We start from the raw sequence: 20,008 nt of genomic DNA, 5'->3' as shown, positions 1-20,008 counted from the left end.
TTGTTGAAACAATGCTGAATTAAAGGGATAGTTCAAATTCAAATTCAATTTTATTATCTACTCACCCTCATGTCGACTAAGGGCTGGGAGAAGTTTCAGAGTCCTCCGTGCCTTCTCTGAGTTACAGCGGGGCTCCGTGCAGCACTGCATGTCCATATGATGGTTGCGAACGGAGCTCACTTTTCTTCGTCCAAAAAGACACACCAAAAAACATCCAAATACCTCCATAGTGCTCGTCTGTAATGTCCCTCTGGTATTGAAGCCCCAACATGAGAAATTGTTACGAAAAAAATTAAATAAGTCTATATTATAAGCTTGTTTGTAGTGGAAGCTTTGGATGTTTTTTGGTGTGTCTTTTTGGATGCAGAAAAGTGAGCTCCGTTCGCAACCGCCATATGGACATACTGTGCTGCGCCGAGCCCCCCTGTAACTCAGAGAAGGCACGGAGGACTCTGAAACGTCTCCCAGCCCTTAGTCGACATGAGGGTGAGTAGATAATGAGAAATTTGAATTTTGGGTGAACTATCCCTTTAAGTGAAGAAATTGCTGAATTAATCTTGAAAAGATGAAACAATCTGAAGAGTTAAACTAAAACATGTAAGAAGGAGGCTGTATGAAATGGTTAGAAATGACTAGTTAGTTAGTTAGTTAGTTAGTTAGTTAGTTAGTTAGTTAGTTAGTTAGTTAGGTAGGTGACCAGCAGCAGGAGTAGCCGTTTCCCAGACACCAGCAGCCCGCTCTTGGCTCGGCTCAGCCTCATATGGTGGAGCTCTTTGACGAGCAGGCCTCCAGGCAGCCCTCAGAAAACCCAGCGCTGGGACTGCAGTGCTTCCAGATGTGGCCCGCCTGGACGTCTGGAACCGGCACATCGGCCCCTGACCGGTGAACACCCACCCACCCAACATCACACTTGTTACAGCTCTACACTACACAACACAGCACACATCAGTGCAAACAGTTTGACACTTTTTTTCTTTCTTTTTTTTTTTGCTGATGTGGTGCGATTACGAAATCGCATGTGTGTCTATGTCTATGATGTCACTGTGTGCATTTGAAAAAAGGCGTGTGCGGTACATGGAGACGTGCATGTGTGTGTGTGTGGTTCAGTGGATGACTCACTACGGCTGTTAGTCATTTGTCCAGGGACACACAAAAACCTGCAGCCAAGAGTTGTGTGTGTGTGTGTGTGTGTATGTATGTGTGATGCCATGTGCTTTTACAGGCCTCTCAGCCATACACACACACACAACATTCAGGAGGAGTGTTTCCTGTTTACCAGGTGCATCCTCAACAACCAGAACTGGGACGCACTTTAACATCTTGAAGTTGTGTCATGTTTTAGATATTTAGTTTTTTTACATGCATTTTTTTTTCTGAATCTGTCGGTATTGAGCCACTGCGGAGGAAAACGCTTACATATGTAGAGCATCACCCGCAACCTCCTGTTTTTCACACACACAGATGTGTTCAAATTGCGCAAACATCGATGAAAGAAGTGGGCCCACTTTAGTTTGTAACGCGGAAACACAAACCTGCAACAGAGATAAGGCTCAACCAGGAGCCTCGTTCCAACCACAAACATCTCACAGTCTCATCCTGGTTGCTTGCTGCACATGTGCACACACACACAAGGACAAGGGAGGAAGCCCGGGACCGTTGGTGGGGGAAACGGGTTAACAAGAGGCAGTTAGAGAAAGGGGGTGTGGAAAGAGCAGAGCAGAGAGAGAGAGAGAGTTTGAAGGAGTGGGGCCATATAAAGAGCAACAGAACACAAGCCAGGCTTTATCCTGCTTGTCTGTCCCGCTCACTCAGACCTCACAGGAAACTCCTGACTCCCCCCTCGCCTCCACCTCCTCCTCCTCCTCACACTCACACTCACTCACCTTCACTCACCACACTTTTTCACTCTCACACACAGTCCCACCGGCTGCGCTGAGTCTGACCAGAGAAGGATGGCTGCGTCCATGTGGAGAATGAATGGGCTCTGGAGACGGGCGGCTGGAGTCCTGCTGCTCTGCGCGCTGTTGCTCAGCAGTGAGTACAACTTTTATTCACTCTCATATCTCCTGTATTTCTAACGTTGCTTCGTTATTGCTTCAAAAGAAAAGTCTCTAACTTTGTAGTGAGCAGAATTCAGTTGATATAAATCAGTGTTTACTTCTTATACAGTCTTTAGGGGGGTGTACTTTGATGTGTTCTGCCATTAAGGTGCACATGGATGCAAAGAGGGGTGTGTGTGTGTGTGTGTGTAGCTGTGGTGCAGACACAAAGAGTCCACTCAGGAGTGGAAAGTTGCCGTTGAGAATAGTTATGCTTTACATCCTGCAGTGCATCTGGGTGGAGCTAATGTGTGTTTGAAAAGTTGTAAAAGGACACACATACACACACATAAATGCATTCCTTCATTTACTCTGTATATGAGTGTGTTTCCAATGAGATACCTCAACTACATGTGACAAAGGGCCACACGACACATGTGGATTCAACACAGGGCAAAAATAGTGTGTTCCTCCTTATATCCCTACATTCAGTAATAACAGTGTGTGTCTGTATGAGTGTGTGTGCGCATGCAATCATGTGGATGTGTGTGGACTCACTGGGCCGTCCGTTTCAAATCAGGCTGAGGCTCCGATGCTAATTGCAGGGTGATGTATGGCTTGGATGTGTTTCCTCCTCGCCGGTTGTAAAGCAGGAGCGAGTCGTAGCTCGGCCCAGCGTAACGACTTCAGCAGAGGGAGGGGGGGCGTTAGGAGTGACCTTGGAGAACACGAGGAGGAGTAACTCCGGGCTGATGAAAATAACCAAGGGTTTACTTTAAAAGGGAAAAGATCATGAGATGGCGGAACATGTTCGTCGTTTGCACAATAAAAGCGGCACCACCACCACCACATACCATCTGCATCAGCAGCTTAGCAGATGGTAATTAGATTTACATGGAAATCTAATTACTGCAGGCGCTCCCCGCCAAGAAATCAAAGCCTCGATACAGGGACGACGATTTAAGACACATCTAATAATCAGACGTGTGTTTTACTCATTGTTTTTTTGTTTATTGCTGTTGTTGCTTCCGAAACAGACATCCCACTATCTTATTATCTCTATGATTAATGCCTTTGTTTGAAGCCATTTCCAATTAATATATTATTTCAAGCATGCTCATTTAGCCCTTTTTTTCTTTTTTCCCACATTTGCATTTCGCCTACCAGGCATAATCTATCTTTGATGTGGGATTTCCACTGAGGTTTCACGTTTTTAAATGTGAACAAACAATCCCGTTTGAGTCGGGATCTTTTCATCGGCGCCCTCGCTCAGCAAACAGCTTCTGATTTCTACTTTGAGAATATCACTGGGGTGTTGCCTCCAGTCTGCTGACCCATCCTCAGCTCTCTTACCACATCCAGCTGCAGTCCTCCCATCACACAGACTTGCAACATTGTTGACTCTTGTGTATCACTGCAGTGTGTATGGGCATGGGCACATTAGCTCTCATTTCAATATACTCCATATATATATTGATATTTTCTTGCATCTCCACCCTACATGCCCTTCTGTGGCTATTTCTGGTTTTGTTTTGGCACATTTTGCACCACCAGCCAAGTCACAAGAGACGGTCTGTCTCCCCGTTGACTCTTGTCATTACATAGGTCCATGCAGCTGCAGCAGTATATGGGTCAGAGGTCCCACGCTGTAACGACGTCAATAATCTCGCAATTCTGATGTTTCATGCTGCGTTACGACTTTCTCAATCAAATAGAAGAAGAAGACTCTTTGTTGAGTCACTCTTATCCTGATAAATACAGGGCCATTCCACTGCACGGCTCGGGTGTGAAATCGCCGGGGATCAGGAGGTCGACGACCGAAGCTGAAAAATGAAGCCACTGAAAAATGTCAAACACTGCAGTTCCTTGAGTGGCCACCGGAGGGTTTAATCCCCCATAGAGTCCCATGTTAAAAAGCCCAACTTCACTAAAGGAATAAACACAAATTAAAGGAGAATTCCGGTCATTTTTGACCCCTAAATCGTTTTCCTGATGGTCACCCAGTGTTGGGGGGAGCAAAAAACGCGACTAAAATTGATGTTACACCATGGCTAGGTGGCACCAGCGACAACGCTAACCTATGGGGGCAATTTTTTTCAACCACAACAAACACTCAAAATACAATAAAATATCTATGGTACATGACTGGAATCCTTATGACTCACCACTGAACTCATATAGTGAACAGTATAAACAGTATACTGAGACTCACCTCAGATAGCCGAACTCTGAAACATCCTGGAAAGACATTACTATCCGATCACAGAGCGCCTGCTCTCCCCGCCACAGAAACAAACACTTTTTCCTTGTTGTGATGATTTCTTTACAAAAATAAACGGTCGGAGATATTTTGGACATTACCACTGCACTGCACTGCGTTCATTTTTGTAAAGAAATCATCACAACAAGGAAAACATGTTCATTTCTGTGGCGGGGAGAGCAGGCGCTCTGTGATGGGATAGTAATGTCTTTCCAGGATGTTTCTGAGTTCAGCTGTCTAGGGTGAGTGATTACATGCAGAAACACAAAGTTTATACTGTTTACTGTTCACTATATGAGTTCAGTGGTGTCTCGTAAGGATTGTTTTTTGAGTGTTTGTTGTGGTTGAAAGAATTGCCCCATGGGTTAGCGTTGTCACTGTCCCTAGCGCCAGGTAGCCATGGTGTAACACCGGTTTGCCTGCATCAATTTTAGTGGTGTTTTTTGCTCCCTCCAACACTGGGTGACCATCAGGAAAACGATTTAGGGGTCAAAAATGACCGGAATTCTCCTTTAACACTTAACATTAAATAGAATTTGAATGACAGGTAGGTGAATCTACGAATGCAACAAAACACCTCTTTGCCCATTTGGATTAAATGTTGGACTCCACCCTCATTCAAAAACAGGTACAGTTCATCCATATAAAAGATGATGCATTTACCATTAGATGGCTGCAGCAAAGTTTCCCAAACTAATCCTGGTTGTGCCCATGTGCAGCTCTGCTGAGAGCATCTGCAGCTGAGCAGCGACTTGGTTTAGATTTACATGATTCAGACAAACAAGAGAGAAGGAGCTGATGGCAGGCAGGATGTAAGTGAGACAGGATGACAGCACTTGATTTGTGGATGCGTTTGACTGTGTGTGAGTGTGTTTATCACAGCAAACATCCTTGTCGTACATAAGCAGGCCAATCCACTCTGACGACTCTCTGGCAAACACCCGGATCCAGTCTGTGCTCCGGCTTCCCATGGCTGTCAGTCAGTCAGTCAGTCAGTTAGTCAGTACTAGTTATGCAGCGGTGCAAATATGTAGCACTGAAATGGGCATGGGCTGCAGTGTTGGATGATGTCATTCAATGCCTTTTGGAGAATGTTATAAGCTCTCCTTCGCTCTCTCTCTCACACACACGCACACTGTAGATTTTCAGGGGGAAAACCCAAGCTGTATATCAGCTCTGGAGGAGGGAGAAAAACATCTTGTCTCACTCATTTCAGCTCTCGGAGTACGATGAATGTTTCTGTTGTTATGTCAGGGGCCTCGGGACCTGTGACTGTCACAATATGCCACATTAAAACCAAGATATTTGCTCGGTATGTGTTTGTGTGTTCATATGCATGAAGCCATCAATGCTCGTAAAAGAAGATCTGAGAAGGTTTGAGGAAATAAAGATGCATGGGCTTCAAGCCTCCGTATCTTCCTGCTCAGACAGCTCGGCCCTGCCAACGTCAACATGGGCCCGATATTGCCACTCTCTTTCTCATGGGCCTCGGCTATTGACCAGCATTCCTTCAGTCCCAAGTCGTGATGATGGTGCACTTCGATTCACGTCATCTGCTCGGAGGGCGTGGGGCTCTCTCCCTTTTTCTTTTTCTTTTTTATGTAAGCCTTGGCAGATAGTGGTCTGATGTCAGGCTAGGGTGTGTGTGTGTTTGTGTGTGTTTGTGTGTCCCGGAGCTCACGGCTGCATGAGGTGCCACGTGAGCTCACGGACGGAGTAATTAAACCTGGAGCCTGTGTTCTGTCACGCTTCCAGTTTGCAGCAGAGATCCAGACCTAAGTCATTCAAATGTTCTTAAAACATCATCTTCTTCTTCATCGGTGGGAGGCGGCGGGGCGTTTTTAAATGATCTTCATTTGACTCAAAAAACACAACAACACAAGCCCCGCTGTCGCCACTAACTAAACGATAGTATATCCAGGAAAAGGAGCTGACTTGGAGAAATAGATTGTCTAGCAACAATATTTACCTAAAGAAACAGTCCTAATGAAAAGCAGACGTTCAAATCTTCCTCTTCCAATTACTGCTGTTTCTGGTGAGCTTATTGTTCCTTGTTCCCCTGGCACCCTGCTGCAATTTTACAGCTGTTGAGTTTTACCAGTGTAAAGGAGGAGGAGGGGGTTGTGTGTATGTGTATGTGTACATGTGGTGGTGTGTGTGTGTGTAGCAGAGGAGGAGGAGGAGGGGGTTTCTCCTCCTGTTTCTCCTTCATTTTTTAGAAAATTTGGCGCACAAGCAGAGAAACTCCAGATATATATCAGTGCCGGGATTGAAATCACCCCGCTCTGTTTTAGCTAATGAGCAGCAACACAAGATCAGAGTGTGAATCCCAACAAACGACAACGACAACAACAACAACAACAACTGGGAGGCTCCTCGTGTCCTCGCTGCTTTGTTCTTCAATTCAATTCAATTCCTTTTATTTGATAAAGAGGGAGAATGTACATTGATAAACATGTAAATGTACTCAATTCTAGCCAAAAGGCTCATTTCCATTGACAGTCCCCCTATACAAGTCCGGGTCATGTTTCTTGTTCTTCTTGTTGTCGTTTTTTAACACTGGCTCATCATAGCACTGATTGTTATTGTTTGACCTTTTTGTGATATACCAAACACCAGTATGGTCACAATGAAGCACAGAGTGTGTATGTGTATGTGTGTTTTGGATAGCCAAGTCTTTATGGAGGGGTATTCAGTTCACCCTGGGGGGAGTAAAAGCATTTAATGAGCCTTGGCTGAGGCCTGTTTGACTACCAGGGTAATTGTTGCTCCTGGTAATTAATGTTCAAGTATAAACCATGTTATTGAACTTAACTGGAAACACAACTACAACTAACATTCATTTGTACTGTACGTGTATGTTTATGTGCGTGTGTTTGTGTGCATTTTCTTTTGTGTAGCTCAGTATCTGGAGGGCGTTCCAGATTATTGCTGTTGTTTCTCAATCCTCCTCCTCCTCCTCCTCCTCTTTGCAGTTTTGGCTCCTTTAGCCTGAATCATATCAGAACCAGATTGTTTAGGGCTATAGGTTTCGATATCTTTTTACAACCTCTCCCCACACAGTCTTGTGTAAAAAAAAAAAAAAAAAAAAAAAACAGCAGCTGGAATCGGGCCACGGACATCTGCTGCCGAAAGCCCACCACGGTACTCCTGGTTCTGACATGGCAAGGGGGGGAGGGAGTGGGGGGCGTGGGCCACTCCAGCCTCTCGCAGGCAGCAGCTGGTGTTTCCAGATTTCTAATCTGCTAACAAAATGGATGGACTGTTTTGGAAACATGGGTTTTAGGTTTCACTGCCCCGCTGAAACCATTTTAATGAGTAAATTAGGGGGAAGAATAAAAACAATGGTGAGTAGCTGCTATCAATCATCGGCTTACGTTTCCATTCGTTATAGCTTCGATGATCTGGGATTTGAAAGTGGCTCGGTAACAAGAAGTGCATGAAGGAAACTGAACTGGAGTAAAAGTTTGAGGGAAATCATCACCGCTGGTCTGTAATCCAGCGTCAGTGTGTGTATGTGTGTTATCAGGAGCCCCGGCTCGTTCACCTCTACCAGTCGGATGACGTCACGTCGGTGCATGGCGAGCTCCTGTGACAGCCACATCCTGCTATAGAATGTGCATGGATAATAACATTCCTGATCTGGTGTTAATTCCTTTTATGTTTTTCTTTCTCCCTTTTTATTTTCTATTTTTGTTTCTTTTTCTGAGTCTATCTCGTGTTTGGTTTAAAAACACCAGGGATGTGTGCAGGGTGGAAAGAGTCAACTTTTGCCACCCGTCCTGTGCAGAAACAAAAATAGTTCTCACATTCAGGGACCCGAGGGATGTCTTCAAGGGATTTTTATTTTTTCCAGATTGTCCCTGAATGTGGCAAATAAGTACAGCAATATGTCTTCTTGCAGGCCTACTATAATAATATAGCATACTAATATAATCCCAAAAACTAGACAATAGCCACATTAGAGACTATAGTGCTCCACCAGTGTACAGGTTAAATGTAAGGTCAAATGTGTAAGTATTGTAAATCACTTTGAGTGGTTAATAAAGCTTAAAATGTGCTATAAAAATTCAGTCCATTTAACTGGATTAGCCTCATCTGGTCCAGTTGATTGATAGGTTGGTTGATTGACAGTAAATACAAGTCATTAATGAAGCAAAGTTTCCAAACGTGAAGCTCTTCCAGCCTCTTAAATGAGGGGATCTGTTGTTTTTCTCAGTTTAATTTGTCATAAATCAGAGAGGCCTTTGAGGTTTGACTTCATGGTCACTGTTGCATTGTTCTCTCTTGGACATTTCGACTAAATGATTCCTTACTTGAGGCTGAGGAGACATGAAAGAACGGGAGCATTAGGAGGAGGAGGAGGAGGAGGAGGCGCTGGGGTCTTCTGAGGACATGTTGCAGCAGTGGACAAGCATAGGTGACGATAGCAGGGAGTGGCTCGTCATGACGGCCAAGGTGTTGTCTCAGTGGTCTGGGTGGAGGTCCGATGTGAGTCCCAAGACTTGGAGCTGAAGTTTTCCCCCGTTTACACATGATGTCACCGATCTCACAGCTCTCTGACGGTACGGCGCATATGCAGGGAGGGAGGGATGGAGGGAGGGAGCTCCCTGAGGAGACTTAAAGCAGCTGCACAACTCTTCCCTCCTTCGGGCCTCCTCCCTCCGTTTTCCCCCCAGAGAGGAAGCCGACCTCTTCTTCAAATATATGACAAGTAAAGGACGGCATCAGTCGTGCGCTCGTGCCGTCTGACTGCGTCCGTTTAATCAGGTGTGGCGGTGTTTGTTTTTGTTGCAACTATCTCACTCCTCACTCAGTCTTTGCACTGGAATAACAGGAAGGGTGAAAGAGCGCAATTACAATGGAGAGACCATGGGTTGTCAGGCAGGGACATCACCAGTGAATGTGGATCCAACAGCACCAGTTGAAATCCAAACTCACTGAAGGAAAGCAGAGATCTGATGCCATGAGATCGCCGATATGAAACGAGCTCCCCATTGGCACAAAGACAGGAGGAGGTTCTCAAACTTAGGTTGTCTTTACACTACATGGTTCTGGTGACCCAATTCCAATTTTTTCCTCTCAAGTGGCCCAGATCGGATCTGTAATTTCCCAGCTTGGGATCAATAAAGTATATCTATCTAACATAATTGTGTAAACCGTAAGAAATGCATGAAATTGGATGTTGTCAGATTGGATTCAGACCTTTTTTTTTTTGCTGAACCGATGTAGATCACTGCTATACGCTCAGGCCTTAAACATAAGGGCTCCTATTCTTTCTTCTCTGCCTTAAATTCGACCAATAATATTCTGTGCGCCTCTAACAATGCTTCAGAAAGGGGCGTCGTTTAGCTAAGTTGGTAGAGCAGGCGCCCCCCATATAGAGGCTATAGGGTTAGTCATCAAAATGCTTTTGGAGTTCCAGGGGGGGTGACAGGTTTTCATATAATGGCGGCGGATAGAGTTCACTTTTGAATCGTCCAAAACACACACTATGAAACATCCAAATACCTCCATACTGCAAACTAACAAATAATTTGATCTTTGTTTTTAGCCTTGTTGTAGCAGTAGCTCCCAGTGGCTCTGTTGATGTTTGTGCGCATGCGCGAGATCTGCTGCAACATGTCCGTTGTCGTTGTAAACCATTGGATGTATGATGCATGGTGAATTATCGATTTTGGGTGAAGTATCGCATAGAAAATGTTTCAGAAAACAACAGCTTTAAGTATCACGTCCATTTCGTCAGCATCCATGTTGTTTACCTGCGTAGTTCACCGGTGTATTTCCTGGTAGCCAAACTATGTCTGCACATGCTGGTTGATTCATGCAAGCAAAGCAGGTAAAAATACCAGATACCAGATATGGGTCGCCTCTAGTAGAACATGTGAAGAAAAGTTGGATATAGGGCAGGCAACAAATTGGAACTGGGCATCAAGACCTGTGGTGTAAAAACAGCCTCAGGGCAGAAGATCCTATTGAAGTCCAAACTAAGGAAAAACAAAAGATTGATTCTGGTGTCACTCAAACACAAGTCCAACAGGAACCAGAACCAGAGCTGTCTGGTGTCAGATGTTGTGATCTCTGGTTTAAGTGTAGGTGCAACAGTTTCCACAGTATTAATTATTACCAATCAATTAAAATAATCACACCACCAATCAGAACCCACCGACCACCAGTTCACTGTAGTGCTTTGTTCTCCTGATATTTACGTTCTCACACATTTCACATGTTTTATCTGAAGGGTTGCCTTTTACTCCCTGTTTGACTTGCTCCACTGATTTCAGTCACATGTGGTGTTTCATTCACAAAGAAAAAACATAATGGACATAAAACCGTACCAAAAAAACAACTTGTTTTTTTCTTCTTTCTTCAACACTTGAGTGAATCAACGTTCGTTGACACTGTAAAAACAGGAAAACTTCTCCTTTTCTTGTTTTTTTTGGTTTGCTTTTTACTTCAGGGCCCAGAACCGAACTGTGTGTGTGCTGCACAACTCCACCTGTGTTTTATTTGCATGTCATTCAATATCAACAAAATATACTGTACAGTGTGTCAGTGTGAGGGTGTTTTACTGTGATAGCATCAGTTTGTGTGTGAGAATACCTCACCTAAAAGCCAGGACCCATCATCCCTCTGTGTTTGTGTCCATCTCCGCCTTGTCATCTGATTTATTTCCCGGCGTGGACTGCCACATATCACATCCAAGCAGTGAGTGATGATGTGCAATAAAGGGCTTGTCAATTCAGTAATGACCTTTCTTAATCCATTTCTGTCCATATATAATCCACCGCAGTCAGCTGTAAAACTCTTGACAACCCTCCCAGGCCTTAGGCCGGCTGTATTTATGGGCATGACATCTAATATGTTTACAGTGTAACTGCCTTTCAGGAGTCTCGCCTACATTAGCCTGGCTAAGCACATGAAATACAGTCCGGAGCCTGCAGCTCGGTAGCTGCAACGCATCAACAATACAGTAACTGTTGTGGTTGTGTAAATCTCCCCACACAGAACAAAGCCATTTGCCATTTGTTACGCGCACTAATTATGTAAGTAAGCATTTAAGCATCCGCCAGATTACAGTTGTCACTTTGCCGGTGAAATATCTGCCTTTGTCCTGCAACGTAATTGATGTTGCTTTGTCCGGCCACGGGCGGAAAGAAATGCAACATTTGAACTGTCACTCACAATCCCGAGCCCCGATCGTATCCCCTCTTTAACCCATGATTTAGTTCTTTTACATCTGGCACGACTACACACCACACACACTACGTCAGGGCGCTGGAACACCCAGGCTGAAAGATTCAAGGAGGACAAGGCCGAGGCAGGAAATCCACTTGACAGAGCGCGGCAGTGAACAGGGGGAGTGAAGAGCAAGATTTACTTGAACCCAGGGGTTATTTAGTCTGCAGCCTTGGCCGTGTGCGCTCTGAGCCCGTCAACACAGAGAGCATGGGTTGTGTTTATGGAGTTAGGAGTGTTACATGTGTTCCTCTGTGTGTTTGTGTTGAGACAAGAGGTCCTATAAGCCTGATGCTGAGAGGGCCTGACTGCAAACACCGTCAGATTTGTCATAAGAGTCTGTGTCCACAGTGTTACTGTCTATCGTAACGGTGTGTGAATGTGCCTTATCCTGCATTCATGTGCATATATACAGTGTTTAGTTTATATATCTGTCTGTGAAAGTAACTTGTGTTTAAACAAGAGAAGCCATTAATGCAGTGATTTATATTTTCAAGAATCCGAGGAGGTAAAAAGCTTTTAAACATAAACAATCAGACGTATTCCAGTCAACGCTGAAAATATTTTACTCCTCCGACCGTGAAGTGCTTTCAAAACATTCCACGGATACCGTTTGTCCTCAGAAAATCTTCACACCTATGAAGTAAGTCAACTCAGTGATGTTGAGGCTAAACATTATTACACTAAACATAACATCTGAAGGCGTAATGAATGAATGAATGAATGAATGAATGAAGCATTAGGATCTGTGCCCAATTGGACCAGCGTATGACCAGTTCTGGATCAGTGTTCAGCCAGTTGATGCCACAGTTGAGATTAAAGGCGCTGCAGGAGTGAAGCCCATATGTTACAGAGCCTGGTCCGCAATACTGGATTCAGACCGTCATGGTGGCCACTCTGTTGAAGTCGGTCATCTTTATAGGACTGGAAACACACTACACATCTACATCCAAAGGGAATAATAGTGGTGGTGTACCAAAACATGGCTTTTCCCTCTGATTGCAGCATAGTTTTGGTTTGATGTTAAAACTGTATACACACTGTAGCCTACTGCTTTCCCTCCGGGCCGAGGGGCCGGTTTAGGCACAATGGTGCACGAGGAGTTGGTTTACGATGCTGTAAATCCTCATTACCTCCTGATTCATTTTGGAAAAGTTAAAGTTCTCACACATTGGTGCTGCTCCAGTTCTCCTGCGTGGCTGTGGAGGTGGGACAAGAGGCAGTGGGCTCGGTTGTAGTAAAAGAAGAGCAGTGTGGTTACTGTATGTGTGTCTGTATAACACATCACAGGGTAAAATGTTTTCCTTCTAATTGAGCAGGACAGTCTAATAACATAATCCAGTTTGCTAGATCAGCCATTTACCCATGGAACTAAGAAACAAAAAACTTCACATGAATTATACATTTAGGGATTTTTTTTGTTGTTGTTGTTTTCTTTGTGATGTCAGAAAGTTTTTTTAACACCACCCAACTTGATGTCTCCCATGATGTGTAGTCAGAGAGGCCAAATTGACCTTTTGACTGAGTTTTTTATTTGCATTGGCTGCAGACGGTGAGAATTAGCCCATGTGACCAGCATTAGCACACGTGCCAAATTGATTTGGCATCTTTGGGCTTGAGTTTGGCCAAGCTGCTCAACCCAAACCCCTCGGCCCCCGTCCTCATTCACTCAGTCCACGGAGCGAGTGCCGGAAATTTCAGCCCCCAGCAACATACAGTACCACAAATCCTTACATGAGAGCGGTGGGATGTAATGATGAGCAGCCGAACGACAGTAGCTGTTGTTTTAATTCCTCTGCATCACAAGTGAACACAACAGCATGACACACATTATCACCACCTGTGTTCATTAAATATAGACTTGTAGGTGTATTATAGCAAACACCGTGTAATAATTACCATGCATGTATAAGTGCTAATGACTTGAACATGATGTATCCATGGCACCATTATATTTCCTGTTGACATCAACATCCCCCGAGGCCCAAAGTTAAAGAAGCTATGGTTTCAAATCCTGAACATGAGCTTGGTTATCCCTATAACTAACTAACTATAATATATTATTATAAGAATAATAATATAACAACACTATTATAATGACGATAATATAATAAGATGCTGCAGGGTCTCATGTTTTTCTTTCCGGAGTTTTTATTCTCAAAGAGCATTGATTCACCTGATGTCAAAATATTTACCTCTTTCTCGTTCTCTCTATTCCTTGCAGATAATGTGATATGTCAAGAAGACACAGCTGATGATGCAGGTGCACCTCCAACCGATGCAGCTGCTCCAACCGCTGCAGCTGATCCAGCTGCTGCCGATCCATCTGCTTCAGCCGCTGCTGCTGCTGCCGATCCAGCTGGTAGGACCTTTAATAAATGACGGTTTAATTTTCCATATCTCTCTATGTCCACATCTGAGAGAGGCTGTCATGACCTATACGCCTTCACACATTACAGAAAGTGTGTGGTCTGTGTATGATGGGATGCTCCATGGATTGTGTTCCTATAGCGACAGATGCTGCTGCTGCACCTCAGGACGCCTCAGCAGCCCCCCCTGCGCCCGACGCCACCGACGCTGCTGGTAGTGCAGACTCCTCCGCTGGTGCTGGTGACCCCCTGGCAACTATCATAAGCATCCTGAGCGGAGTGGCATCCGACACTTTAGGGACCCCCGCTGGCCCCGTTCTGAGAATCGACGAGGCACCTGAAGTCGCTGTAGTTCCTGAAGTGATCCCCGAGGCAAAAAAAGTGGTGGTGAGTTGAGTACCCAATGGCAGGTTTATATACTGTATGGGGCTTTTCTACTTTTAATTTGAAGGAATGAATGATGCTGAGGTTACAACAGTTAGAGTATGTGCCAGGTGTGCCGTCTCCCCCTGACCTCATTTGTCCATCTGACCTGGTTCATTATCTCCACAGCCTAATGTGCAGTGTGTTGGAAAGGAGGAAGTCCCAGAAGGCAATGCTGTCAAGGCTGTGGTCGACACAGCGGACTGTGTGAGTATGAGCCGAATAATATATTTTCATGACATATCCATCCACCACCACCACCTTTATGTCATTCAGCTCAGCCTTCATCTCATGCCCTGAGAGTTTTTGCCTTAAAGACATTAAAGACCAGAGAGCGGAGGCTAGTTACCATCTAATGACACGTTCTCTTAACCGAGACCTTTATCTGTCCTCCTTACACCTTTGGGTCCAGAGTGGCTTACTCTACTTATAAGGAGAGGAAGATTAATGAGGTTTAAAGAGCTACAGTTGGAAATATGGCCCAGATAAAGACAGCTCTTTTCTCAGACATTCCTAAGGTGTTGTAAATTTTCAGACTGTGATCTTTTGACAGTGGTGGGACATAAATGAAGAAGACAGCTACGTCAGCTCTCGCTCCGAAGTCCTTACAGCAAAAGGTGGAAGTGCAAGGTTTTTTGTTTTTTTTTAGATACATAGAGCAGCAGGTCAGATCCCTGTCTGTATACTTGAGTTAGCCTCTATTTCGGTCCATTACTGTAACATGCACTGAGCCAGGACCAGCTGCAGAAGTCATCTGTCCAACGCACCCTGAACTAAACATGGACTGCAGTGCCAGCGGCCTCAGCCAGCTGATGATGGGCTCAAAACGCAGGCCACAGTGGGTGAATGGCACAGAAGACCTTGATGAACCAACAACTTGTATCAGTGGAATAAGTTCAATGAAGCAGCAAAATGTTTTTTTTTAAATACCTGTGTAAAATTGTGAATCACAAAGGCATGAATCACAAATACAATGTTGAATATTACAAATTTAACATTATCTCAGTGCCATATGAGGCATTTTGTTTGCATGTAGTTTAAATATCTTTCCTCCAGTGCAAAAACCTACTGTAACTCCTGCACAGTTGCCACGTTAAGGTCAAGCAGAGCAAGTTATGCGACTGTAGAATTCCTGAGAGCAACATGTGACACAGACAGATGGAGAAGAGAAGAGGTTCCCCGGGAGTGATTCGACTTCAGCCTTCCTGAGTGTCTCCCACCCTTCCTTGAAGATCTGGATGTTGCAGCCGAGTCCAGCTGTGGGCCCACTCCCAAACTAGCTGAGGATTCAAGGGTTTGCTCATAGTGGTCCGCTGGGAACAGTGGGAGCTGTCTGGATCGCGTTTCAGAAAATGAAGAGCGCTCCCTAGTCCCAAAGCCTTAAAGTTGCGCAATGAGATGATATCATAACTCGGAGGTTAAAGTGGGGAGAACGAAGGTGTGGTCAGCAAGTTTTCCATCCAAATGCTTCTGGTCTCTTTTGCACATACACAAGGCCTACGTGAAAACTCAGGAGCCCACATATGACTGTGTTGTGATGTTTTGGCATTTTTGTCTCTGTGTAGGCCGGAAGCTGTATGTTACACTTTGTTCAGATGTTTATTCGGCTCATGTGGTTTTGGCCCCACTTCTCTTTGACATGCAAATTCTTCCTTATAGGAGGCAACTAAACGCATCATTCAGGAAAACCCTGCAGGCTGGTGCAGCACGGAAGACTGTAATCTAGATATCTTCCAAGATGGAAACCAAGTGCTGGTGGCCAGCAAAAATGGTGAGTGCTGATGATGATGCATCTACAGTATATAACAGTTAAATTGATTTGTGACACTTGAGGAGGTTATAATACAGTCTTGCTTCATGATTTTACAGAAAAAAACTGCTTTATTAAGTACTGTTATGTATTCTTGCAGCTGGCCTGGGAGCTTTGGCTGCAGCACTTCAGAGTGAGGATCTGAAAGGAAAGGTAAGAGAGCTGTAGTTTCTCTGCCAGCTAGAATATAATGATGTGTTGCTGAGACCTGCGAAGAAAAGTAAGACAACTGCTGCACCGCACAGCCTCTGAGTGAAATACTGACCTGGGTTACTACAAGTTCAAATCAAATTAAACAATTCACTGGCTCTAAATTGACCGCCTACTTCACGGACGACAGAGATGACTCCACTCAGGCTTTTGTTCGAAATGCCAAGAATTCACAAACATGGCTCCTTTTTAGCCGTAATCTCATCTCTTCTGTTTGTTTGTCCAGCTCGGTGTGACGAAGACCGAGACCCCATCGTCATCAGGTTCCTCCGTGTTGGCTGGAATACTGGTCACTGGTCTGCTCGTGGCAGTCGGCATCACCATAGGTTACTGCAAATGCCAACGCAAGGCTGACCCCAAGGGAGCGAGGCTGGTAAGCAACGTTTTCTGTCAAGAGTGAATATACAACCTATTGTGGTTTGTGTTGCCGCAGTGAGGCAGATTTATGACTTCCTTGCAGAGACGTTTAGTCGTGAGCGTGTCTATGGTTTATAACGTTGTTCAGATTGACCTTACATGTGACCTGCAGGTGTGTTATCATAAATTTCTACTTTTTTTTTTAACCATATGTTGTGAGTTTCTGCAACCTCAGCGCTCTATGCACACATATACTTGAGCAGAGTTCGTGTTTTACTACATCTGAAATCAAAACAGGCCCATTTCCTTTAAGTTGTGAATGAGCCGCTGCCAGTGTTTTAATTAGGGAATGTGGCTGGCCAGCTATCAGAGGGAATATGTCGAGAAAGAGAGAGTGCGCCTTCCCCAAGGACCCACGCCCTGGTGCTTTATTCATCTGTTTTCATCCAGTAACCAGACGCAGCTGTTTCTCAGTAACAGTCACACTAAGGCGTGATAGCGATCCACATTAGAGGGTTTGTTTGTTGTTTGTGTGTGCATGTTTTTAAGTAATAGCAGGATAGTGGATGCATCTGCGTACATGCAGACGGGTGACAAAATTAAAAGACTGATGTGAGGAATGAGTGGGAAAACAGGATGACAGCGCTCCCAATGCAGAGGGCAGGAGAGGTCACTGGATGAAAAATGTTGTGGATTATATGATGATGATGCATTCAGAGTCATCAGATTTCAACCCTGTTCAGGTTTTAGAGACCAATGAACATGGAGGCAACACACTTTCCTTAAAGGGATAGTTTAACATTTTGGCAAATTGGCCCATTGCCATAATCCCTATAGTTTTAGGAGTAGGTTCGTTACCTTTAATTGTCGGTGCAAGCTGTTTTTGGAACGGTGGAGCAGAGCCGCAAGCTGCTCAGAGCTCATGGGATTTCTTGGTTTCCTGCATCAAACTCATCAAATACACAATACAGCAACTCCAAAACGCTCTTGTTGACAAGTTGTGACCTTCACATTCACCACGCTATGAGATAGATTTTGCATGAATTTACCTTGAAAGCAACTCCATCTCGTAACGTTCTGTTATCATCTCATAGCGTTGTGACTAGGTCCACCCATCCCATTAGCCTCTGTAGCTTAGCTCTGAGCAGCTTGCGGCTCTGCTCTGCCATTCTAAAAATAGCTTGCACCGACAATTAAAGGTAACAAACCTACTCCTAAAACTATAGGGATTATGGCAATGGGCAAATTTTCCAAAATGTTGAACTATCCCTTTTAAAATTGTCACCTATGTCTATGTTTTTATATGAGTCTGATTATCAAATCAAATGGAGTAACAAAAAAATCAATACAAAATTAAAACACATAGTCTTAGAAAAAAGCGGTGGTGAAAAGTTCAGTTTCAGGGGGCCCTGTACCCACGTGTTTTCCATTTTGCCTTCCCCATTAACGAGCTATTCATTTCTGCATCTGCAGGCAGAGGAGGCCTATCCAGTGGATCAGGAGAACCAGGGGAACACTCTTGTATCTGTGGCCCCGCTCAACCCCCCTCCAGAAACCCCGGAGAAACCCAGTGTAAACGGAGAGTCCCCTGAGGCAGCCAAGACCCAGCCTCCCCCTCCCACCAACGGCCACTCCACCGCCAAGACAGCAGACACCGAGCTGTGAAATAGTCTATGCCAGTCCACTGCAGCCCCAGGAACTACCACACAACACATCCAAATCCACACACACCCATGAAAACTCACTTCCTTCTCTGAATCCACTCCTGCCCGACCTACACAGCAAAGTGGACCCCGGGGACTCGAACAATCTGCTACATCAACACTCCTCGTGTTATGGTCCCCTTGCCTCCTCCTTTGGCGACCTGCCTCAACAAACATCAGGAGAACTAGCCTGATGATGACGATGGTGGGTGATGATTGATGTTGATGACGACGAGGGCTGAGTCCCTGGGTTTTTGACGGCAGTCAGGCTGGAGACAAGACACAGGAGACGGGCAGTTCCGGGTGGGGAATAAAGTGAATTTTAGCATTAATCAGCAATGGCTCCCATGACGACTGCAACCTCGGGAGTCACAGCTATGAGCTGTCAACGCCCAGCAGGGTCTCTGCTTGTTGTTAGGTTTAAATCCTCCATAAAAAAAAAAGAAACACAGAATAAAGCACATAAATGAATTTGACAGACAGAGGAAGCGAATCACACTGCCTTGAAATCTGTTTACAAACTTGTCAGAGAGGAAATTCATCGGCCTCTCATCTTGTTTGTCTGATTGAGTTATTGCTTGCGTAGGTTGTGCGATTGTGTGTGTGTGTGCACCCGCGTGTGTGTGTGCTGCTGTCAAATCCTGCATGTGTGCGTTAACATATACTTGCATTTGTACTGTGCATGGACTGTATATATCTATACATGCATCTAAGCTTTCCTCGCTTACTGTATGTATTGTGTGCATGTTTGATGAGGAGTTGAGTGATGAGTTTGAATGTGCATGTGACATTAGCCCTGAAAAGTGTACAGTTTTGTAAAACAACAGCAAAATGATGGTTCGCCAAGTTTCAATCATACCACTTTTTTGTTCTTTTTGTTTTGTTTCTTTGGTGAATTCCTCACAGCTACAAACATCTTCAATCTGCTACTGCAAAAACCAAAGTGATCCATCACAAACATTCACAGGCCTCTTTACAGTGCCTTCACAGTCACTGCTGAAATCATGAGACTTACCCAACAGACACATAAAGAAAGGCCTCAGCCTCTTACCATCAGCTTTGTCCATCCTCCATATGTCAGTGTTATTCTCTTTTCAATATACTGTATAAACTCTTTCTACTATCAGTATTGTATTGCGCAGTGTGTATAGTACGGTGACTTTTTTTTGTTGTCTTGTTTTTATTTCTTGCTATGTTCATTTTATGTGCCAAAGAATATCATGTCATATCTTATGTTTTACTAAAAATCTGTTCTTTGATCCACCTCTATAATGTTTGATTCAGGTCATGATACAGAAAGATGCTCAAAGGCTAAGACTCTCTGTCTCTTTGTTTTGGGCCTGTAAGATCAGCTGTCATTTAACATACCAGAGAAAAAATACAAAAGGAAAATTAATTTTATTTTTGCCAAAGTAGAACAAAGAAAAGTATTCTGTTATATAAATTGGATGTCTCGCATGGATTTGTCCTTTCCGTTCATTTTGTATCTTTTCATTGCTAACATTCCAGTGTGACTGTTTCATTTTACTACCACCCTGTAGTTTAAATTGGATTTAACATGGAAAAAAAATAAAAAGCAAGAAAATAAACAACTTTTT

General features: G+C 44.3%; 1 protein-coding gene across 1 annotated transcript; it reads left to right on the top strand.

Annotated features, from left to right (window-relative positions):
* The first annotated feature begins 1,795 nt into the window (after nucleotides 1-1,795).
* Nucleotides 1,796-19,965, top strand: cd34 (CD34 molecule). The gene is made up of 8 exons (XM_083974655.1): nucleotides 1,796-2,034; nucleotides 13,763-13,900; nucleotides 14,050-14,294; nucleotides 14,460-14,537; nucleotides 15,990-16,101; nucleotides 16,241-16,293; nucleotides 16,577-16,723; nucleotides 18,181-19,965. The coding sequence occupies exons 1-8, from the start codon at nucleotides 1,953-1,955 to the stop codon at nucleotides 18,370-18,372; spliced, it is 1,047 nt and encodes a 348-aa protein (XP_083830781.1). The 5' UTR covers nucleotides 1,796-1,952; the 3' UTR covers nucleotides 18,373-19,965.
* The last annotated feature ends 43 nt before the right edge of the window (nucleotides 19,966-20,008 follow it).

The sequence above is a fragment of the Trachurus trachurus genome, assembly GCF_905171665.1.
Source record: "Trachurus trachurus genome assembly, chromosome: 7".
NCBI classification, from domain to species: domain Eukaryota; kingdom Metazoa; phylum Chordata; class Actinopteri; order Carangiformes; family Carangidae; genus Trachurus; species Trachurus trachurus.
This window is presented reverse-complemented; position numbering and strand designations above follow the sequence as displayed.

Excerpts from the sequence above, each read along its gene's own strand:
- cd34 (XM_083974655.1), top strand. The coding sequence starts at position 1,953 with ATGGCTGCGTCCATGTGGAGAATGAATGGGCTCTGGAGACGGGCGGCT. Across the intron at positions 14,538-15,989 it reads TGGTCGACACAGCGGACTGT|GAGGCAACTAAACGCATCAT; the intron begins GTGAGTATGAGC and ends TCTTCCTTATAG. Across the intron at positions 16,724-18,180 it reads ACCCCAAGGGAGCGAGGCTG|GCAGAGGAGGCCTATCCAGT; the intron begins GTAAGCAACGTT and ends CTGCATCTGCAG.